At 38.8% G+C, this 16,942-nt stretch overlaps 1 protein-coding gene across 5 annotated transcripts in view; it reads left to right on the forward strand.

The window, feature by feature from the left end:
- Positions 1-16,942, forward strand: part of kif2a (kinesin family member 2a) — a 142,560-nt gene that overhangs the window by 90,461 nt on the left and 35,157 nt on the right. For all 5 annotated transcript variants that reach the window (XM_069924484.1, XM_069924479.1, XM_069924482.1 and 2 more), the window contains 4 exons: positions 7,397-7,487; positions 13,814-13,877; positions 13,995-14,086; positions 16,710-16,852. In XM_069924484.1, the coding sequence (XP_069780585.1) occupies positions 7,397-7,487; positions 13,814-13,877; positions 13,995-14,086; positions 16,710-16,852 (390 nt within the window). The remainder of the gene's footprint in view (positions 1-7,396; positions 7,488-13,813; positions 13,878-13,994; positions 14,087-16,709; positions 16,853-16,942) is intronic.

Below are 16,942 nucleotides of genomic sequence, written 5' to 3' on the forward strand. Positions count from 1 at the left end.
ATTGTTATGGAAAGGGAAGAGAAGAGATTGCTGAGCGTCAGCGATTATCTTTGCGTCCTTGGCCACAGGACAGGTGCTGGAGGACTGGAGGATGGCAAATATGGTCCCCTTGTTTAAAAAGGATAATAGAGAGAATCCAGGGAATTATAGATCAGTGAATCTTGTGTTAGTAGTGGGTAAACTATTGGAGAGTATTCTTAAGCACAGGATTGATGAAAATTTTGAGAGGTACAGTCTTTTCAGGAGTACTCAGCATGGTTTTGTAAAGGGAAGGTCATGCCTCATGAGCCTAATTGAGTTTTTTGAGGAAGTAACAAAAGAAATTGATGAAGGTATGGCAATGGATGTGGTTTTTAGTAAGGCATTTGACAAGATACCCTAAGGGAGACTCATTCAGAAAGTCATGAGGCTTGGGATCCATGGAACCTTGGCTGTGGATTCAGAATTGGCTTGCTTGTAGAAAGCTGAGAGTAGTAGAGATAGGAAAGTATTCTGCCTGGAGGTCAATGACTAGTGGAGTTCTGCAGGGACTTGTTCTTTGTGACTTTTATAGATGCCCTGGACGAATTGGTCAGTAAGTTTGCAGATAGTACGAAGGTTGGAGGAGTTGTGGATAGAGTCGAAGGCTGTCATAGATTAAAACAGGATATAGACAAGATGCAAAGTTGGGTGTAAAAGTGTCAGATGGTGTTCAATCCGACTAAATGTGAGGTGATGCATTTTTGCTAATTCAAGCTTGAAGGTAGTGCATATGGTTAATGGAAGGACACTTCCATATAACCATATAACCATTTACGGAGTGGAAACAGGCCATGTTGGCCTTTCGAGTCCACGCCGGTTCACTGATTTTGTGCGCCCTCTCAGTGTGGAAGAACAGAAGGACCTTGTTGTTCAAATCCATAGGTTGATAGGACAGTTAAGAAGGCCTCTGGTATGCTGTGCTTCAATAATCGGGGGAGTAAGTTCAGGAGCTGTGAGGCAATGTTGCAGCTCTATAAATTTCTGATGAGACCACCTTAGAACATCGTATTCAATTCTGATCACCTCATTACAGGAAAGATGTGGAAACTATTAAAGGGTGCAGAGGAGATTTACCAGGATGTTGTTTTGATTGGAAAATAAGTATTGAGGCAAGATTAGCAGAACTAGGGCTTTTCTCTTTGTAGTGAAGAAGGATGAGAAGTGATTTAAATGAGGTCTACAAAATTGAGAGGCTTAGATAAGATCGACAGTCAGCATCTTTTTTCCCAAAGTAGGAGTAGCAATCACCAGAGGACATCTGTAAAAAGTGAAGAGAGCAAAGTATAGGGGAGACATCAGGGGTAAGTTTTTACACAGAGAATTGTGGGTGCCTGAAATGCATTGCTGGGAGAGTGGTAGAGAAGAGACTCTTAGGCAGGCACATGGATGAAAGAAAAATAGAGGGTTATAAGGAAGGGAGAGTTTAGTTTTTTATTTTTATTTTTTAGTAGATATATATGTGTTTGCACACTATCGCTTGGCCTGTACTGTGCTGCCATGTTTGATGTTCTAAATTACTTGCCTAGCCCATTCCAATAGCACTTCCCAAGCCCATAACATGTATTCACGTAGGAAAAAAAAGTGACACTACTTCCTACAGATTTCTTTCCAATTTTACTTTCCTGACTTGGCTTTACTCTTGCTGAATCTTAAATCCTGCAATATTTAAGATTCCAGAATGCAGCTCTCTACCATCTATTGAGGGCCAGATAAGTTGGGCAATAAATGTTGACCTTGCCAGTAGTAGCTGGATCCATACAAATGTACGATTAAAAAAAGACACAAAAATCAAATAGGATCTTTTTAAAAACATTAAAATTGACAAGTCCCCGGGGTCAGATGTGATATAGGCCATGTTGCTATAGGAAGGGAGGGAAGAGATAGTTGGGTCTTTGGCTATGATCTTTGTGTTCTCCTTGGCCACAGGAGAGATGCTTGAGAATTGGAGAATGGCAAATGTGGTCCCTTGTTTAAAAAAGGTAATAGGGAGAATCCTGGGAATTATAGCTTGAAGCTTGTGTCAGTGGTGTGCAAACTATTGGAGAAGATTCTTAAGGATAGGATCTATGAACATTTGGAGAAGTATAATCTAATCAAGGATACTCAGCATGGGTTTGCGAAGGAAAGGTCGTGCCTCATGAGCCTAATTGAGATTTTTGAGGAGGTAACAAAAGAAATTAATGAAGATGTGGCTGTAGATGTAGGCTATATGGATTTTAGTAAGGGATTTGACAAGGTCACCAATAAGAGACTTGTTCAGAAATCATGAGTCATGGGATTCACAGAGCCTTGGCTGTGTCTAAAAAATAAGATTGCATGAAGAAAGCAGAGTGGATGGAAAATATTCTGCCTGGAGGTCAGTGACAAGTGGAGTTCTGCATGGATCTGTTCTGAGATCCCTGCTCTTTGTGATTTTTTTTATAAATGACCTAGATGAAGAAGTAGAAGGATGGGCTGATAAGTTTGCAGATGATATGAAGGTTGGAGGAGTTATGGATAGTGCTGAACATTGTCATAGGTTACAAAAGGATATAGATAGGAAGCACAGGGGTGGAAAAGTGACAGATGGAGTGTAAGGTGATGCATTTAGGAAGGTCAAACCAGAAGTACTGGGTTAATGGTCAGATAATTAATAGTGTGGAGGAACAGAGACCTTGTGGTCCAAATACATGCCTCTCTTGTGGTGGCACTAATTTACCATAGCTTACAAATAAAGAATACACTCACTCATTTTTATCAGCACACATTAAAGTCGATTTTCATTAATATTCACTTGATATAACATTGCATTCTTCATTTCCCCAAACACCACCCAGCCAAACCCCTTTGACCTTCTCATTGGCTCACCATCACATGGGTGATCTTGTCCATCTCACTCTCCTTTTCCTGCCTCTGAGATCCATTACCTGTATACTGACGCTTAACACACAAGTGCATGCTTGCTATTACTCCCACGCATCGCTTCGCTTATGTCATCAGTGGTGACCGACACCATTCCCGACAAAGGTAAGTGCGCCACTGCGACAGCCCTCCGACCTCCTCAGCCTCCAAGCCATGCAAGGAGACGACTGATTGGAACCGTCCCATTAAGTAACGGTCCAGAGGGCTGACAGTTTGTCCCAACCTCATACAATAGTGCAAGACAGGTGATGCACAGTCCGACTGGCAAGGGTGCTACTGGTCCTTTGACTGGCTCCGATGCAGAACATGGGCCATCGATATATGCTGGCTTCAACCCGTCGATTAAAACCTTATCGGAATTTCCATTCCTATCAAGACCTGAAGACCTGAAAAGAACCATTATTAGCAGGCTGAAGTGGTTTGTGAACAGCATCATGCTGAAGGACCACATGAATACAGTGTTGTAAATCGTTCAATGCATACACTGCTGACTCGAACTGAGATCCTCAATCTGTTATTAGTGACCAGAACACCGAAAGATGGAATCCAACGATCCACGAAAACCTCAGCGACCATCACTGCAGAGATGTCATTGGCCTCTTCCCACCTGGTAGTCCAGTTTTCACATGGGCGCAGATAAATATATCCCTGAGGTGGCATAAGTGGGCTACTAAGTCTAGCTGCACATGCTGGAAACGGGAATCCAGAACAACAAAATCCTCCAGCTTGAATTTCATGTGTATGGAGACTTCAGAGCATTGACATGGCAAGCAGGTCCTTGTCCATAATCCACTATCCCATTTAACACGAGGCCAGGTGAAGTGTTCCATAACTAGTTTGATTAATGCTCTTCCACCAGGATGTGATAGATTGTGAAGAGACTCAAAAATCTCCCACCTCATAGCTGCCGGTACAAAAGGCCTAGGTCATCCTGTGGAAAAGTCGTAGACTAACTTGTCACCCAATTTATCCATGGTTATATCTTGAAAATGGAGACTAGAGTTGATCCAGCGATACCGGATGAGATCAGGATCAGTGTGCTGTGCACAAGCCACGGTGGTGAAACTGATGGCAGTAGTTGTATGTAAGGCGTCAATGTCGCACCTAGACAGGGCATCGGCTATGGCATCTGTTTTTCCTCGGATGTACCCTATGTCCGATGAAAATTGTAAGATGAAGTACAAATGCTGAATCTCTCTGGGTGAGTAGAGATGTGTGCTTGTACCCATGATTTGTACAAGAGGCTGGTGGTCTATATAAATGGTGAAAGGACAATTTTCTAATAAAAAGTGGAAATGTTTCACTGCAAGATAGATGGCCAAGAGTTCTCGACCAAATATACCATACTTTACCTGAGCCCCCCACAGTGTGGCTGAAAAAAAACATCAGAGATTCCAATTGCCCACAGACTCATTCTTACAATGCTCCCACAACCATGACAGACGCATGTGTGGTAAGAGAGAACAAGGCATTGGGCTTTTGATGTAAAAACATTGTGGTATTTGCAAGCACAATCTTCACATCTTTGAAAGCACTCATGGTATTATCTCCCAAAGTTAATGGTCTTTTGTACATTGACTTATGGGATCCTTTTAGAAGTTCAGTAAGTGGTAATAGAGATCCTGTAGCATTTGGCAGGAATTTGTGATAAAAATTTATCATGCCTAAAATCGTAACAACTGGCCAAACATAGGAAATACATGTCACAAGAGAGGCATGTATTTGGACCACAAGGTCTCTCTGTTCCTCATTTAATTATTTGACCATTAACCCTGTGTAGGAAATTCTTAAATCTCTTGCACTTTCGATTCATCGGGCAAAATACCATGTTCCATAACTCCATGTCCCAAAAATAGATCAACAGTGCCAAAAATGCATTGACTGGGATTGATCACAATGCCAAACTCATGCATCCTCTAAAACAATAATATAAGGTGGCTCTTCTGCTCCTCTTCATCCACGCTTGTGACCAGAATATCGTCAATGTAAACAAACATAAAATTGAGGCCGGTGAGTATGTGTTCCATAAACTGCTGGAATGTCTGAACTGCATTCTGTAGACCGAATGGCATTTGCAGAAACTCAAATGTGCCGAAAGGGGTAATTACTGCTGTCTTCACAACATCAGAAGGCTGCGTGTTCGAATCATGTTGGGGTCACCACTTGTAACGGCACTGATTTACCACAGCTTACAAACAAATGAACAATATACTCACTCATTTCTTTCAGCACATCATGAAGTCGACTTTCTTTATTGTTCACTAGACACAACATTGCATTCTTCAACACCACCCAGCCAAACCCTCTGACCTTCTCATTGGCTCACTGCCACACAAGAGATACTGACACTCTCACTCTACTCCTCCTGCACCTGAGATACATCACCAGTATACTGATGCTAAATGCATGTGCACTATTAGTCCAGCGCATCGCTTCATTTATGTCATCAGTGGTGATGGGCATTGCTCTTGACAAAGTTAAGTTCACAAATGCGACACTCTAGGTTACTGTGCAAGTTGATAGGATAGTTAAGAAAGCCTATGGGATATTGGGCTTAATTGATAGGAAAATTAAGTTCAGAGAGGTCATGTTGCAACTCTACCAATCTCTTGTGAGACCACGCTTAGAGTATTGTATTCAGTCTGGTCACCCATTATAGGAAGGATATGGAAGCTATGGAGAGGGTACAGAGGAAATTTACCAGAATGTTGCCTGGATATGAAAATAAGTCATATGAGGCAAGCTTACTAGAGCTGGGTGTTATCTCTTTGGACTGCAGAAGGATGAAAAGAGACTTAATGGAGATCTACAAGATTCTGAGAGGCATGCATAAGGTGGACAGCCAGTGCCTTTTTCCCAGGGCAAGTATAGCAAACACCAGGGGACGTCTTTATAAAGTGAAGGGAGGAAAAATTACATTTTAAATTTAGATATACAGCATGGTAACAGGCCATTTCAGCCCATGAGTCTGGGTCGCCCAATTTACACCCAATTAACCTACACCTCCAGTACCTTTTGAACAGTAGGAGGAAACTGGGGCCCCTGGGGAAAATCACGCAACATGGGAACAGCGAGGGATTAGAACCCAATCGCTGGCACTCTAAAGGCATTGTGCTGATTGCTACGCTAACTGTGCTGCCCACTATGCCAACAGTTCTGCCCTTAGGGGAAACATTAGGGGCAAGGTTTTTTGTTTAGGGAGATATTGGGCAAGTTTTTTTATTTTGGAAAGATATTTTTCAAACATTATTTTTGCAAATTTCTTAACATTTTAAATATACAATATATTGAACTTTTTCTCACAAACACAAGAAACAAAAACAAAACAGTCCCTCCCCCCCCCCTCCTTTCCATACATACAGATCCATTCACTGTCAGAGCTTACATATATTTTAAGAATATAGAATTCAGTTGGGGAAACTACAGTTTTATATATATAATAGTTTCTTTTATACCCTTTGGATGAACTGCAGACATGTTAGTTTGACATCTGGTGGTTGGATACTGATAGATAAAATCAATCAAGATGCGTTTCACAAACATTTCTCGGACTAGTTGACCCTGTATTGAATGTGCCCAGAGGTATTGAACTGCACGTTTTACAAACATTTCTACGTCTGATTCCACCTGCATTGAATTTGCCCATCGTTATTGAATGAAGATCTACCGGGACCAATGCCTGAAGAGGGTACACAAAATCAGTGAACCGGTGTGGACTCGAAAGGCCAACATGGCCTGTTTCTGCTCCGTAAATGGTTATATGGTATGCAGAATTGTAAGTGCCTAGAATGCATTACCAAGTGTAAAGGTGGAGGCTAGAACAATAGAGGCATTTAACAGACTCTTAGACTGGCACATGCATAAAAGATGCACCATCTGTAGAAATTTGCCAGGGTTTCTGGTATCATACCAAACGCCTCCAAATTCCTGAGGAACTAGAGGTGCTGACTTGCTTTCTTCATGATGCCATTAGTGTGTTAGGTCCAGGAAAGAGCCTCCAAGATGGTTACTCTCAAGAACCTTAATTTGCTCATCCTCTCATCCTCTGGCCCCCAATGGATCATACACCTCTGGTTTTTCCCTTCCTGAAGTCAACAATCAGCTTTTTGTTCTTTTAAAATACTCTTCCTGTTTTCAGTTCGCTATATGCTGTCACCACGATTACTAAATGATTATGAAACATTTTAAAATATATGATCGCTAAAAAATGTATATTATGAAACTATTGAGAATACTTTTATTAATTGCTTGCAGCAATTATCTTTCGATTGTGATACCTTGCTCCACTAGTTTTTCATCAACTATAACTTTTGGAATCCTATCCTTAACCTCTTCTTGTGACCAACACCTTAATTAGATAATTATTGAGTATTTTGTGAGGAAAGTTCCTTTGATGTGTTTGGGAAGTTCTGTTGCTTAATGCCACCATATAAATGTTGATGATAGCTCTTAACTTTAATAATTTGGTGTTTAGATTTACAGCTAGACCTTTAGTAGAAACAATATTTGATAGAGGAATGGCAACTTGCTTTGCATATGGACAGACTGGAAGTGGAAAAACACATGTAAGTACTCTATATTCTCACATTTGAGTTTTGAAATATCTGATTGAAATCATTATAGTTGGATTAAAATCTAATTGAATTTCAGAGCAACTTAGCTATATTTTATTTGCACATTGAATATAAAATTATTTTTCTTGGCCATTCTAGAAGTAATGGATTCTTACAAATATTACAAGTAATGGTATTTTTTTTAATCTGGAAGTGGGTATTTTTAAAATTTCTTCGTTTGTCAAGATCCACCCACTCACTGGCAAGGCCAGAATTTGTCAATCCCTACTTACCCTTGAGAAAGTGTGCCGTCCTCCTGAACTACTGCAGTTCTTCTGGTAAAGGAATTCTACTTTTTAGATTGAGGGGACAACAATATGTTTCTAGATTATGAAGAGGTGACCTGAAGGAGAACCTCTGGGTGGTGATGTTCTCCCATATGCCTGCTGCTTTTTTGAGTGGCAGAGGTCACAAGTTTAGTGGTGCTGCTGGAGTAGTCGAGCTGAATAACTGAAATACATTTTATAGATGTTGTAGAAGTCAATGTGAACTAATGAATTATGTGCTGCCATCTCAGGAGGTTGTTTTGCCATGGATGGTGCCAAAATTCTTGAGAGTTGTTGAATCTGCACTCATATAAGCAGGTGTACAATAAAACATCACTTGTAGTTTGTGAAAATGCTTTTAGGTATCAAAAGGTGAATTGATCACAACAGGGTACCTAGCCACTGACCTGCTCTTGTAGCCACAGATTTGTGATCCACTTTGAAGTTTTAGTCAGTGGTGACATCCAGGATACTGATGGTGGGGCTTAGTTTTGATAATACTGTTGAATGTCAGGCAACTGGTTAGAAATTTGTCTTATTGAACATGCTTATAGGCTGGTACTTTCATTGCGTGAGTGAACCCTACCACTTATCAGCCTCTTTCTGAACGTTATCTAGGTCTTGCTGCATGCAGATATGCACGACTTCATTGCTGAGGTGCTGCAGATAGAATTGAACACTAAGCAATAATTAGCTGGTGTCCCACTTTTGATATTATGATTTAAGGAAGGTCATTGATAGTGCAGTTGAAGATGGCGGGGTCTAGTCTGAATAACTCCTGGAATTCCAGCATGATATCCTGGGGCTGGGATGATTGATCTCCACCATTCAAAACAATCTTCCAATGTACAAAGTGTGACTCCAACTATTGGAGTTATTTTTTGTTGATATCCATTAAATTCTGTTTTACTACTGTGCCTTTTAATATCAAGTGCAGTCAAACTTACGTTTACCTCATCTCACCTCAAGAATTCCTGCCCTTTGATTCGTGTGTGGACCAAGGCAGAGATTAGGGTCTAGTGCTGAGTGGTCTTGGCAAAATCCTAACTGAGCATTAATGAGCAAGTGTTGTTTCAATAGTACTGTTCCATCACTGTGTAGATGATTGCAAATAGACTGATTGAATAATAAATATGTGGATTGGATTTGTTTTGCATTTTTGAGCAGGATTTTTCCATATTAGCAGTCCATTTGGGTAATGTCTGACCGCATATACTATGGCTATAGGAAATTGTATACTGTAAACCCAAACTGATCCAACTGCCCACTCTCTCCCCACAGCCCTGTATCAGTCCCAACTAATCCCACTGCCCCACTCTCTCCCCACATGTCCCATGATCTCTCTCCCCACAGCCCTGTATCGGTCCACACACCGATCCCTACTTACAAATAAATAGTTTAAAGGTGTACTACAGTATCCCATATAGCTTTGCTATCTGTATAATATGGTGTTCGCACAATGTCCACATTGCATAATGCCCAATTTCACAAAACGGATCATGGATGTTAAGCAGTATATACCTGTATTGCTAATGTTGTAGGGGCATTGGATTGAGGCACTGTTGATTCTGGAGCACAGGTCTTTACTACTACAGTTGGATTATTGTCTGTTATGATGTTTATGGTATATCCAGCGTATAAGTCAACCCCAATTTTCTGGCTGCCTGAGGTGCCACATTGACTGGGATGTACATCGGCCCCCATAGATTCCACAAATTGATCTGCTAGACGTAGACTGGAGGTGATTGCTATCATGGAGGGTCCATTGAAACAATGTAGCATGCGACGAAAATATGAAGCGAGCTTTAAGTTGAAAGTGATAGAAATGGCCAAGGAAATCACCAACTGCACTGCTGCAAGAAAATTGGATGTGCATGAGAAGTTGGTAAGAGATTGGAAGAAGAAAGAAGAGTCTTTAAGAAACATACCAAAAAGGCAACGTTCTTTGAGAAAAGGAATCACTCGTTAGTCAGAGTTGGAAAATCACGTTGCAGAATGGGTACATGAACAGAAGCAAGATTGCTACATAGTCACCAGAAATAAAATAAGAACATTTGCACTTCAGTGGGCCAAGTCGCACCCAGACCTCAGTGATGATTTTGAGGCTACATTAGGCTGGTGCAATCATTTCACAAACAGGAAAACCCTGGTATTACCCCAAAAAACAAAAATTGCACAGAAACTACCAAAAGATCTTGATCATAAAGTGTAAGTTTTCAACAGTTTATTATACGGAACCGGCAGAAACACCAGTTTGCATTGTCAAATATTGGAAACATGGACGAAACCCCCATGAATTTTGACATGATAGGCAATAGAACAGTGGAATGGAAAGGTGTTAAAACCGTGCAAACCAGAAGTAAAGGCCATGAAAGGACCAGGTTTACCGTGGTGTTATCGTGCATGGTCGACAGGATAAAGTTAAGACCCATGTTAATCTTCAAACACAGAAGTAAACGAAAATGAAATTCCTGCAGGTATTTTTGTACATTTTCATGAAAAAGGATGGATGGATGAAAATGGAGTACAACTATGTATAGACATTGCGGGCCAGGCCAGGCGGTTTACGCAAAGAACGGAGTTTGCTGGTCTGGGATTTGTTTCGTAGCCACTTAACTGAGAACACTAAAAGTAGATTAGCATACATAATACTTAAATAGCAGTTATCCTGGATGGTTTGACGTCTATATTGCAACCTTTCGATGTTTACTTAAACAAGCTATTCAAAGACCATGTGTGTGAAGAATGGAATACATGGATGTCGAGTGCAGAAAAGTCATTTACAAAAGGCGGGGCAATGCGTGCTGCATCACTTGATGTGCTGTGTATCTTCATGCTCAAGGCAAGGGACAAAGTTAAAGTAGAGACTGTGATAAAATCGTTTAAAAAGTGTGGTATCTCTTGTGCAATTGATGGCACGGAAGATGATTTATTGTGGGACACTGACGATGAAGCTGAAACCGCCTCATCACATACAGATAAGATGATTGTTTAAACAGTGAGAGTATGGAACTGCTTGTTGCCATCTTTGCTTCAGACAATAATAGCAAGAGTGATCTTGAAGGATTCTGAATGTGTTGTTTTCAGACAATGATAGCAATTTTGAAGAGCATTAATTGTGTCAACAAAAATCTGTCTCATTTGGGTTTTTCAAGGGTCTTCTGAAATGCCATATCAACACGGATTGGATTTTGAGGCGAATTTAATGTCTCAAAAGTATATCCGGCGTATAAGTCGACACCTATTTTTTGAGATTTGTTTTGGATTTTATGTCTCAACTTATTCGCCAAAATATATGGTATTTAATTGGACTGCCATCTGCGATGGTGGACATCTTGGAAGGAAGTTGACATAGATAATCTATTTAGCACTTTCAGTCTTCAGCTCTCACATAGGGTCACACTATTGGTCAGGGTAGGGTTATTCTTGGAGCAACACCTTTCCATTAGGTGACCTGCAACTGGTTCAGTCCCATATTGATTGATGATAAAGATTGAGGTGAGTGTATAATATAATAATTAATTAATATTTCCTGATTTAAAAATTATTTTGGGCATAATTTTACATCTTTTATTCATAGTACTTACCTATAATCCAAAGTCAAAGTTCTAATTTATTGTCAAAGTACATACATGACATCACATACAAGATTCATTTTCCCATGGACAGGCAGAATTTCTAATTATTGGTACTAAACTGTACTCATGAAGATAAAAATATGTATACAAAAGGAAGAATTGTAAAGAAATAGTGCAAATACAGAAAGTAAATATTCTGTAATAAATAATGGATGGCAGCAGTGATTAAAAAGAGCATGTCCGAGATGGTGTGGACCCTTAATGATTGCTGCTGTTCTCAGACAGCAGCTTTCTGTGTTGATGTTTTCAATGGTGGGGAGAGTTTTGCCTGTGATATACTGGGCTGTGTTCACTACCTTTTGCAGGGCTTGCCACTCAGAGATATTGGTGTCCCCAAACCAGGCCATGATGCACCCGGTCAGCACATTTTCCTCTTTTTTTTTTATTAGACATATAGCAAACAATAAATGAGGAGAATAGAATACAGAATTGAATAGTAAAAACAGAAACATCAATATATTGCAATATGTAATACAACATATAACATTATAACATAATGAACAATGTAATCCCTTTCTCCTCAATTTGGAATATTCAAAAAAAGAGATTTTTTTAAATTTAAAACCCTATCTAACCTACCAAAATGAACAAAAAAAAACCACATCAAAAAAGAAAAATTTGAAAAAAGAAATAAAGGCTGGGCAGCTCCCTAAAATTATTGGTCCTTACCAATAAAATAAAAACCAACGCGAGTCCAAAACAGTTTGCAAGGTGAAGGCCAAATACAGATCAATTCATACGAAAATAGTTTATAAAAGGACGTTAAGTCTCTTCAAACTTAACCTAAATTTGGTCACCCTCTCAACCTCTGATCCCCAAATGATCACTGGATTGTATATCCCTGGCTTTCCTTTCCTGAAGTCAACAATCAGCTCCTTGGATTTGCTGAGATTGAGTGCAAGTTTATTGTGGGTGCACCATTCAGCCAAGTTTTCAATCTCCATCCTGTATGCTGACTCATCCCCTTCCTTTATCCAATCCACTACCGTGCTATTGTCAGCGAATTTGTAGATGTTGTCGTCTTATTGAGCCATACAGTCATAGATGTGTAATGAGTAGAGCAGGGGGCTAAGAACACTCCTGTGATGCTCTGGTACTGATGAAAATTGTGGAGGAGTTGTTCTTACCAATCTTCACTGATTGTTGTCTGTAGGTGAGGAAATCTATGATCCAATTACACAGCAGGGTGTTAACTCCCAGGTCTTGGAGTTTGCTCATCAGTTTTAAGAGGATGATGGTGTTTAATGCCGAACTGTAGTTGATAAAAAGCATTCTGATGTATGCTTCTTTGCTGACCATATGTTCCAGGGCTTTGTGTAGATAGATGAACTGGATCCATGTCACTACTCAGACAAGAGCTGTTAAGTTTCACCACCAGGCTTTCAAAACACTTCATCACTGTTGATGTCTTCATTGGATGGGAGGTCAGGGTCTTTGATGGACTTGGCTATGTTTGCTATTTTCTGCAGCCTTCTGTGTTCCTGGGCACTTGAATTCCCAAACCAGGCTGTGATGCAACTAGTGACTACAGTAAACTTGAAGAAGTTTGACAAAGTATTCATGCCAAATCTCATACATCTTTAAGGCATAGACATTTGCTAGTTCAAGGAAAGTTCCTTTGATATATGGACTCCCAGGAACTTGAAGATTCTAACCCTCGCTACCTCCATCCCATTAATGCAGAAACATATGGTCCCTTGGCCTCTCCTCCCTAAAATTAACAATAAGCTCCTTCGTCCTGGTGATGTTGAGAGCAAGGTTGTTGTTCTGGCACCCCTCAACCAGATTCTCAATTTTTATCCCGTGTTCTAACTCAATTTCCAGTTATTCGTCCAAAATGGTGGCGTCATTTACAAATTTATAGATTGCATTGGAGCTGAACTTGGCTACACAGTCATGAGTGTACCAATATTTATGTGGGGGATTAAGCATGCAGCCTTCGGGGTCTTGGTCAGCGAGGAGGAGGTGATATGACCAATCCACACTGATTGGGTCTACTGATGAGGAAGCCATGGATGTTCTGGTTCAGAGGGATGATCCCTTAGTTTGGTCATAAATTTTGCTTGTATGATGGTGTTGAATTTAGTCAAGAACACAGAACAAAAAAAATAACTCAAATGACTATGGAGCATATCAGGTAAGGGACTACAAAATCTTTAACATTGCATTATGTTAAATAGTAGGAAAGTGGCAAAAGAACTTTGAGTTCAAACAATGTCTGGTAATAATAGAATTATTATATATTATTTCCACTTGCATTTGTGACAGCTACCCAATTCAAATAGAAATACTGCAATTTAACACAAGTTCCATTTCACAAATACAACTTTAGTATTTAAATTTCTTCACCCAATTTTTCTGATTTGATATTTAGACAATGGGTGGTGACTTCACAGGAAAAAATCAGGATTGTTCCAAAGGAATTTATGCACTGGCAGGTAAATATTTTACCACAAATTTTTTTTAAGCAGTGTTCTTTGGACGTACTATTGCTTAAATATTATTTTGTGTTTTCCTTTTTCTTTTGAATTGAACCATTTATTTCAATTTTGCAGCACGGGATGTTTTTCTAATGCTAAAGAAGCCAAATTACAGAAAAATTGAACTCCAAGTGTTTGCAACGTTTTTTGAAATTTACAGTGGCAAGGTAATAAAACATTTTTCAACTTTGTTTCAGGACTTTGTGTTATACATGGTAATTATCTATTAAAAGATTTTTTATTTGTTTGTTTCAAGACCTGGCTAAATCACAAAATTCAGTAGACACCAAGGTTAAAAAAAGAACACAAAATGCTGGAGAAGCTCAGCAGGTCAAACAGTATCCTTTATGTAGCAAAGGTAGAGATACAGAACCAACATTTCATAACCGGGCTTGAGCCCTTCATCAAAGTATAAGAAAATGCCGGCAAGTGTCTGAACAAAAGAGTTGGGGGGGGGTGGCAAAGGCAGGGGATGATAGGTGGAGAAAAGATGGAGGGGATAGCAGGGCTATATGGGTGCAGGAACTGGAAAGACATATATAATTGAAAAATAGTAGAAGTAGACTAAACAACTCAAGTCTGTTTTGCTATGCCATAAGATCTTGCAGAATCCTTGAGCTCAGCTCTAATTTCCTGTTAATCCTCATACTCCTGTAATTCAAATTTCTATTTATTTCATATTTGAATACTCTTTATGATTGAGCTTCCGTGGGTCTCTGGATAGGAAATTTAAAGATTTACTCTGTATATTTCTCTTGGAGAGGAAATTCTTCCTTAGATGCCTAATTCTAGACTCCATTTTGATGGAAAATATCCAGACAGCATCTATCATGTACAACCCCCCCCCTCCGAAAATAATAGCAATCTTGTATAGAATAGCTGTCATTTTTTAAAAAAATTCCACGGATTCTTCAAGCATTCAGTACCATTCCGTGGTAAAAATAAGCATGTAGTAAACAAATAGCAACCTAAGAAAGGATTGGTATGAATTAGTTGAAAGAAAGATTTTAAGAAATAAATGGGGATAGTTTAGAAAGAAGAACAAATTCTTCCAAATTGGACTTGGGGAACTAACGGTTTTGGTGTCGGTGATGGAACAAAAATCAGAGGAGCCTTTTGAAAAATGGAGTCTGAGCTGAAAATCTAGAATGGGAACAATCATGAAGGGCATTAAGATTTTTAAATCTGAAGTGTTTGTGGTACAGAAACAAATATAATTTAACAATGACTGAGCTTGCTGTAAGAAACAAGTTGTATCATGTTGTATAAAATAGGAAACCAGTAATAGAAACTAATGTTGATAAATTTGGAGAGGAAAAAATAACTGCAGAAGCAGAAGTGAGCTATCTTTGTGCTGGAACATATGAAAGTTGAAGTTAAGTTCAGCCTTGAACATGATGGTACTGTTGAAAAGAGTCAATCAGGACATTGGCCAGGCAGGTAACTGCAATTGATCTTAACAGAGGAGAACAGAGATGATAGGTGAGCATCAAAGAGAAAGTGAAAAATAAATTTCATTTAACACTGGATGTCATTCAAGTGCTGTTTCAATGTTTGAATGTCAACAAGTGGTAAATTGACTATCATCAGTGTTTGGAACCTGAATCACATTGTGCTTGATGTTATCAAGGTGTGCATATGAAAGAAGTAATGAAGGGAAAAAATAGATCTTTGTGGAAACCTAGAAGAAATTGAGCAAGGTAGAAAGGAAAGATATTAGTACTGTATTTACAATGCTTAATAATAAATATAATGCTAATTATTCAAGATTTGATGATATTTTAGGTTGTGCAAAGATGACCTTATCATACTGTTTAAAACAATAGCTTGATTACATCTTACTCCATTTACAGCACCATATTTTGCAGTGAGCAAGTTATGGATGGTGAATTTAAATATATACTTACACAATTCATTGCTAAAGCCTATGGTACACTCTTGTGTATCTCAGTAGTTTATTAGTAATCTTTCAATATACTTGCACAAAATAAAAATGTGCGTTTTATTTTGAGAGAGCCAGAAAGTTAGTGAATTGGAATTTGAGAGTCCACAGTGGTTTTTCATGGTGTTTTGCTACCCCTTTCTCGAGACTGATAAAAATAAGTTATTACTGTTTTTGTAATTAAACTAGCAGTGTCAGAGTCCCACATGGGCAAGACAGGCGTTGAATTTTTCTCCACTTGTGACACTAATTTTGTTTTTGTTTTTGGATTCTTATGGTTTTCAGATCTTTGGATAAGGGCTACTCTACCTGTAATTGTATTAAATAAACATTGCATTTTATTTTTAATCAGACAGCACCAAAATTAAAAATTTCATTAGACAATGGTTATAATTAATTCAAAAATGTAAACCAGTGTGAAAATATGTTCATGAAAAAATATTAAGAATAAATTGTGTTTTTAAGCAATCAAATTTTGTATAGCTGGAGGTCAAATATATGTGAATGTCCTATTGTACATGCATGAATAGAATGGTATGAAAAGATTTATGCTACTGGTGCTAAAACATCTCAAATCATTTGGTACCCCTGTGATTTATTTTCATGTTATTGGCTTGTAGCTCTTTTGTCAGACCCTTCAATCAATGAAACTTGTCTGTATACAAATTTGATTATCCCTATAATGTAAATAACTTTTGTTACCAGAAGATTATTGCCCAAAAATGAACCACCATATATCAGTTGTGTTTCATATGCAATAATGTTTAGATTTGAAATATTTTAGCTAATTATGTTCAATTTCAGCTATTCCTGTTAATAACATTGATCTGGTGATTTGTATCATCCAGGTATTTGATTTGCTTAACCGAAAAGCTAAGCTAAGAGTGCTGGAGGACGGGAAGCAGCAAGTTCAAGTGGTGGGGCTCTCAGAACGAGATGTTAAATGCACAGAAGATGTTTTGAAACTAATTGAAGCTGGTAACAGTTGCAGGTGAGTTCCCTTCGATGCATTATTTTTAATATTTTAAAAACTGAACTTTTTCTTAGAAGTAAAATGTTTCAAAACATACTGTACATACAC

This window comes from Narcine bancroftii, chromosome 3 (assembly GCF_036971445.1).
Source record: "Narcine bancroftii isolate sNarBan1 chromosome 3, sNarBan1.hap1, whole genome shotgun sequence".
NCBI classification, from domain to species: Eukaryota; Metazoa; Chordata; class Chondrichthyes; order Torpediniformes; family Narcinidae; genus Narcine; species Narcine bancroftii.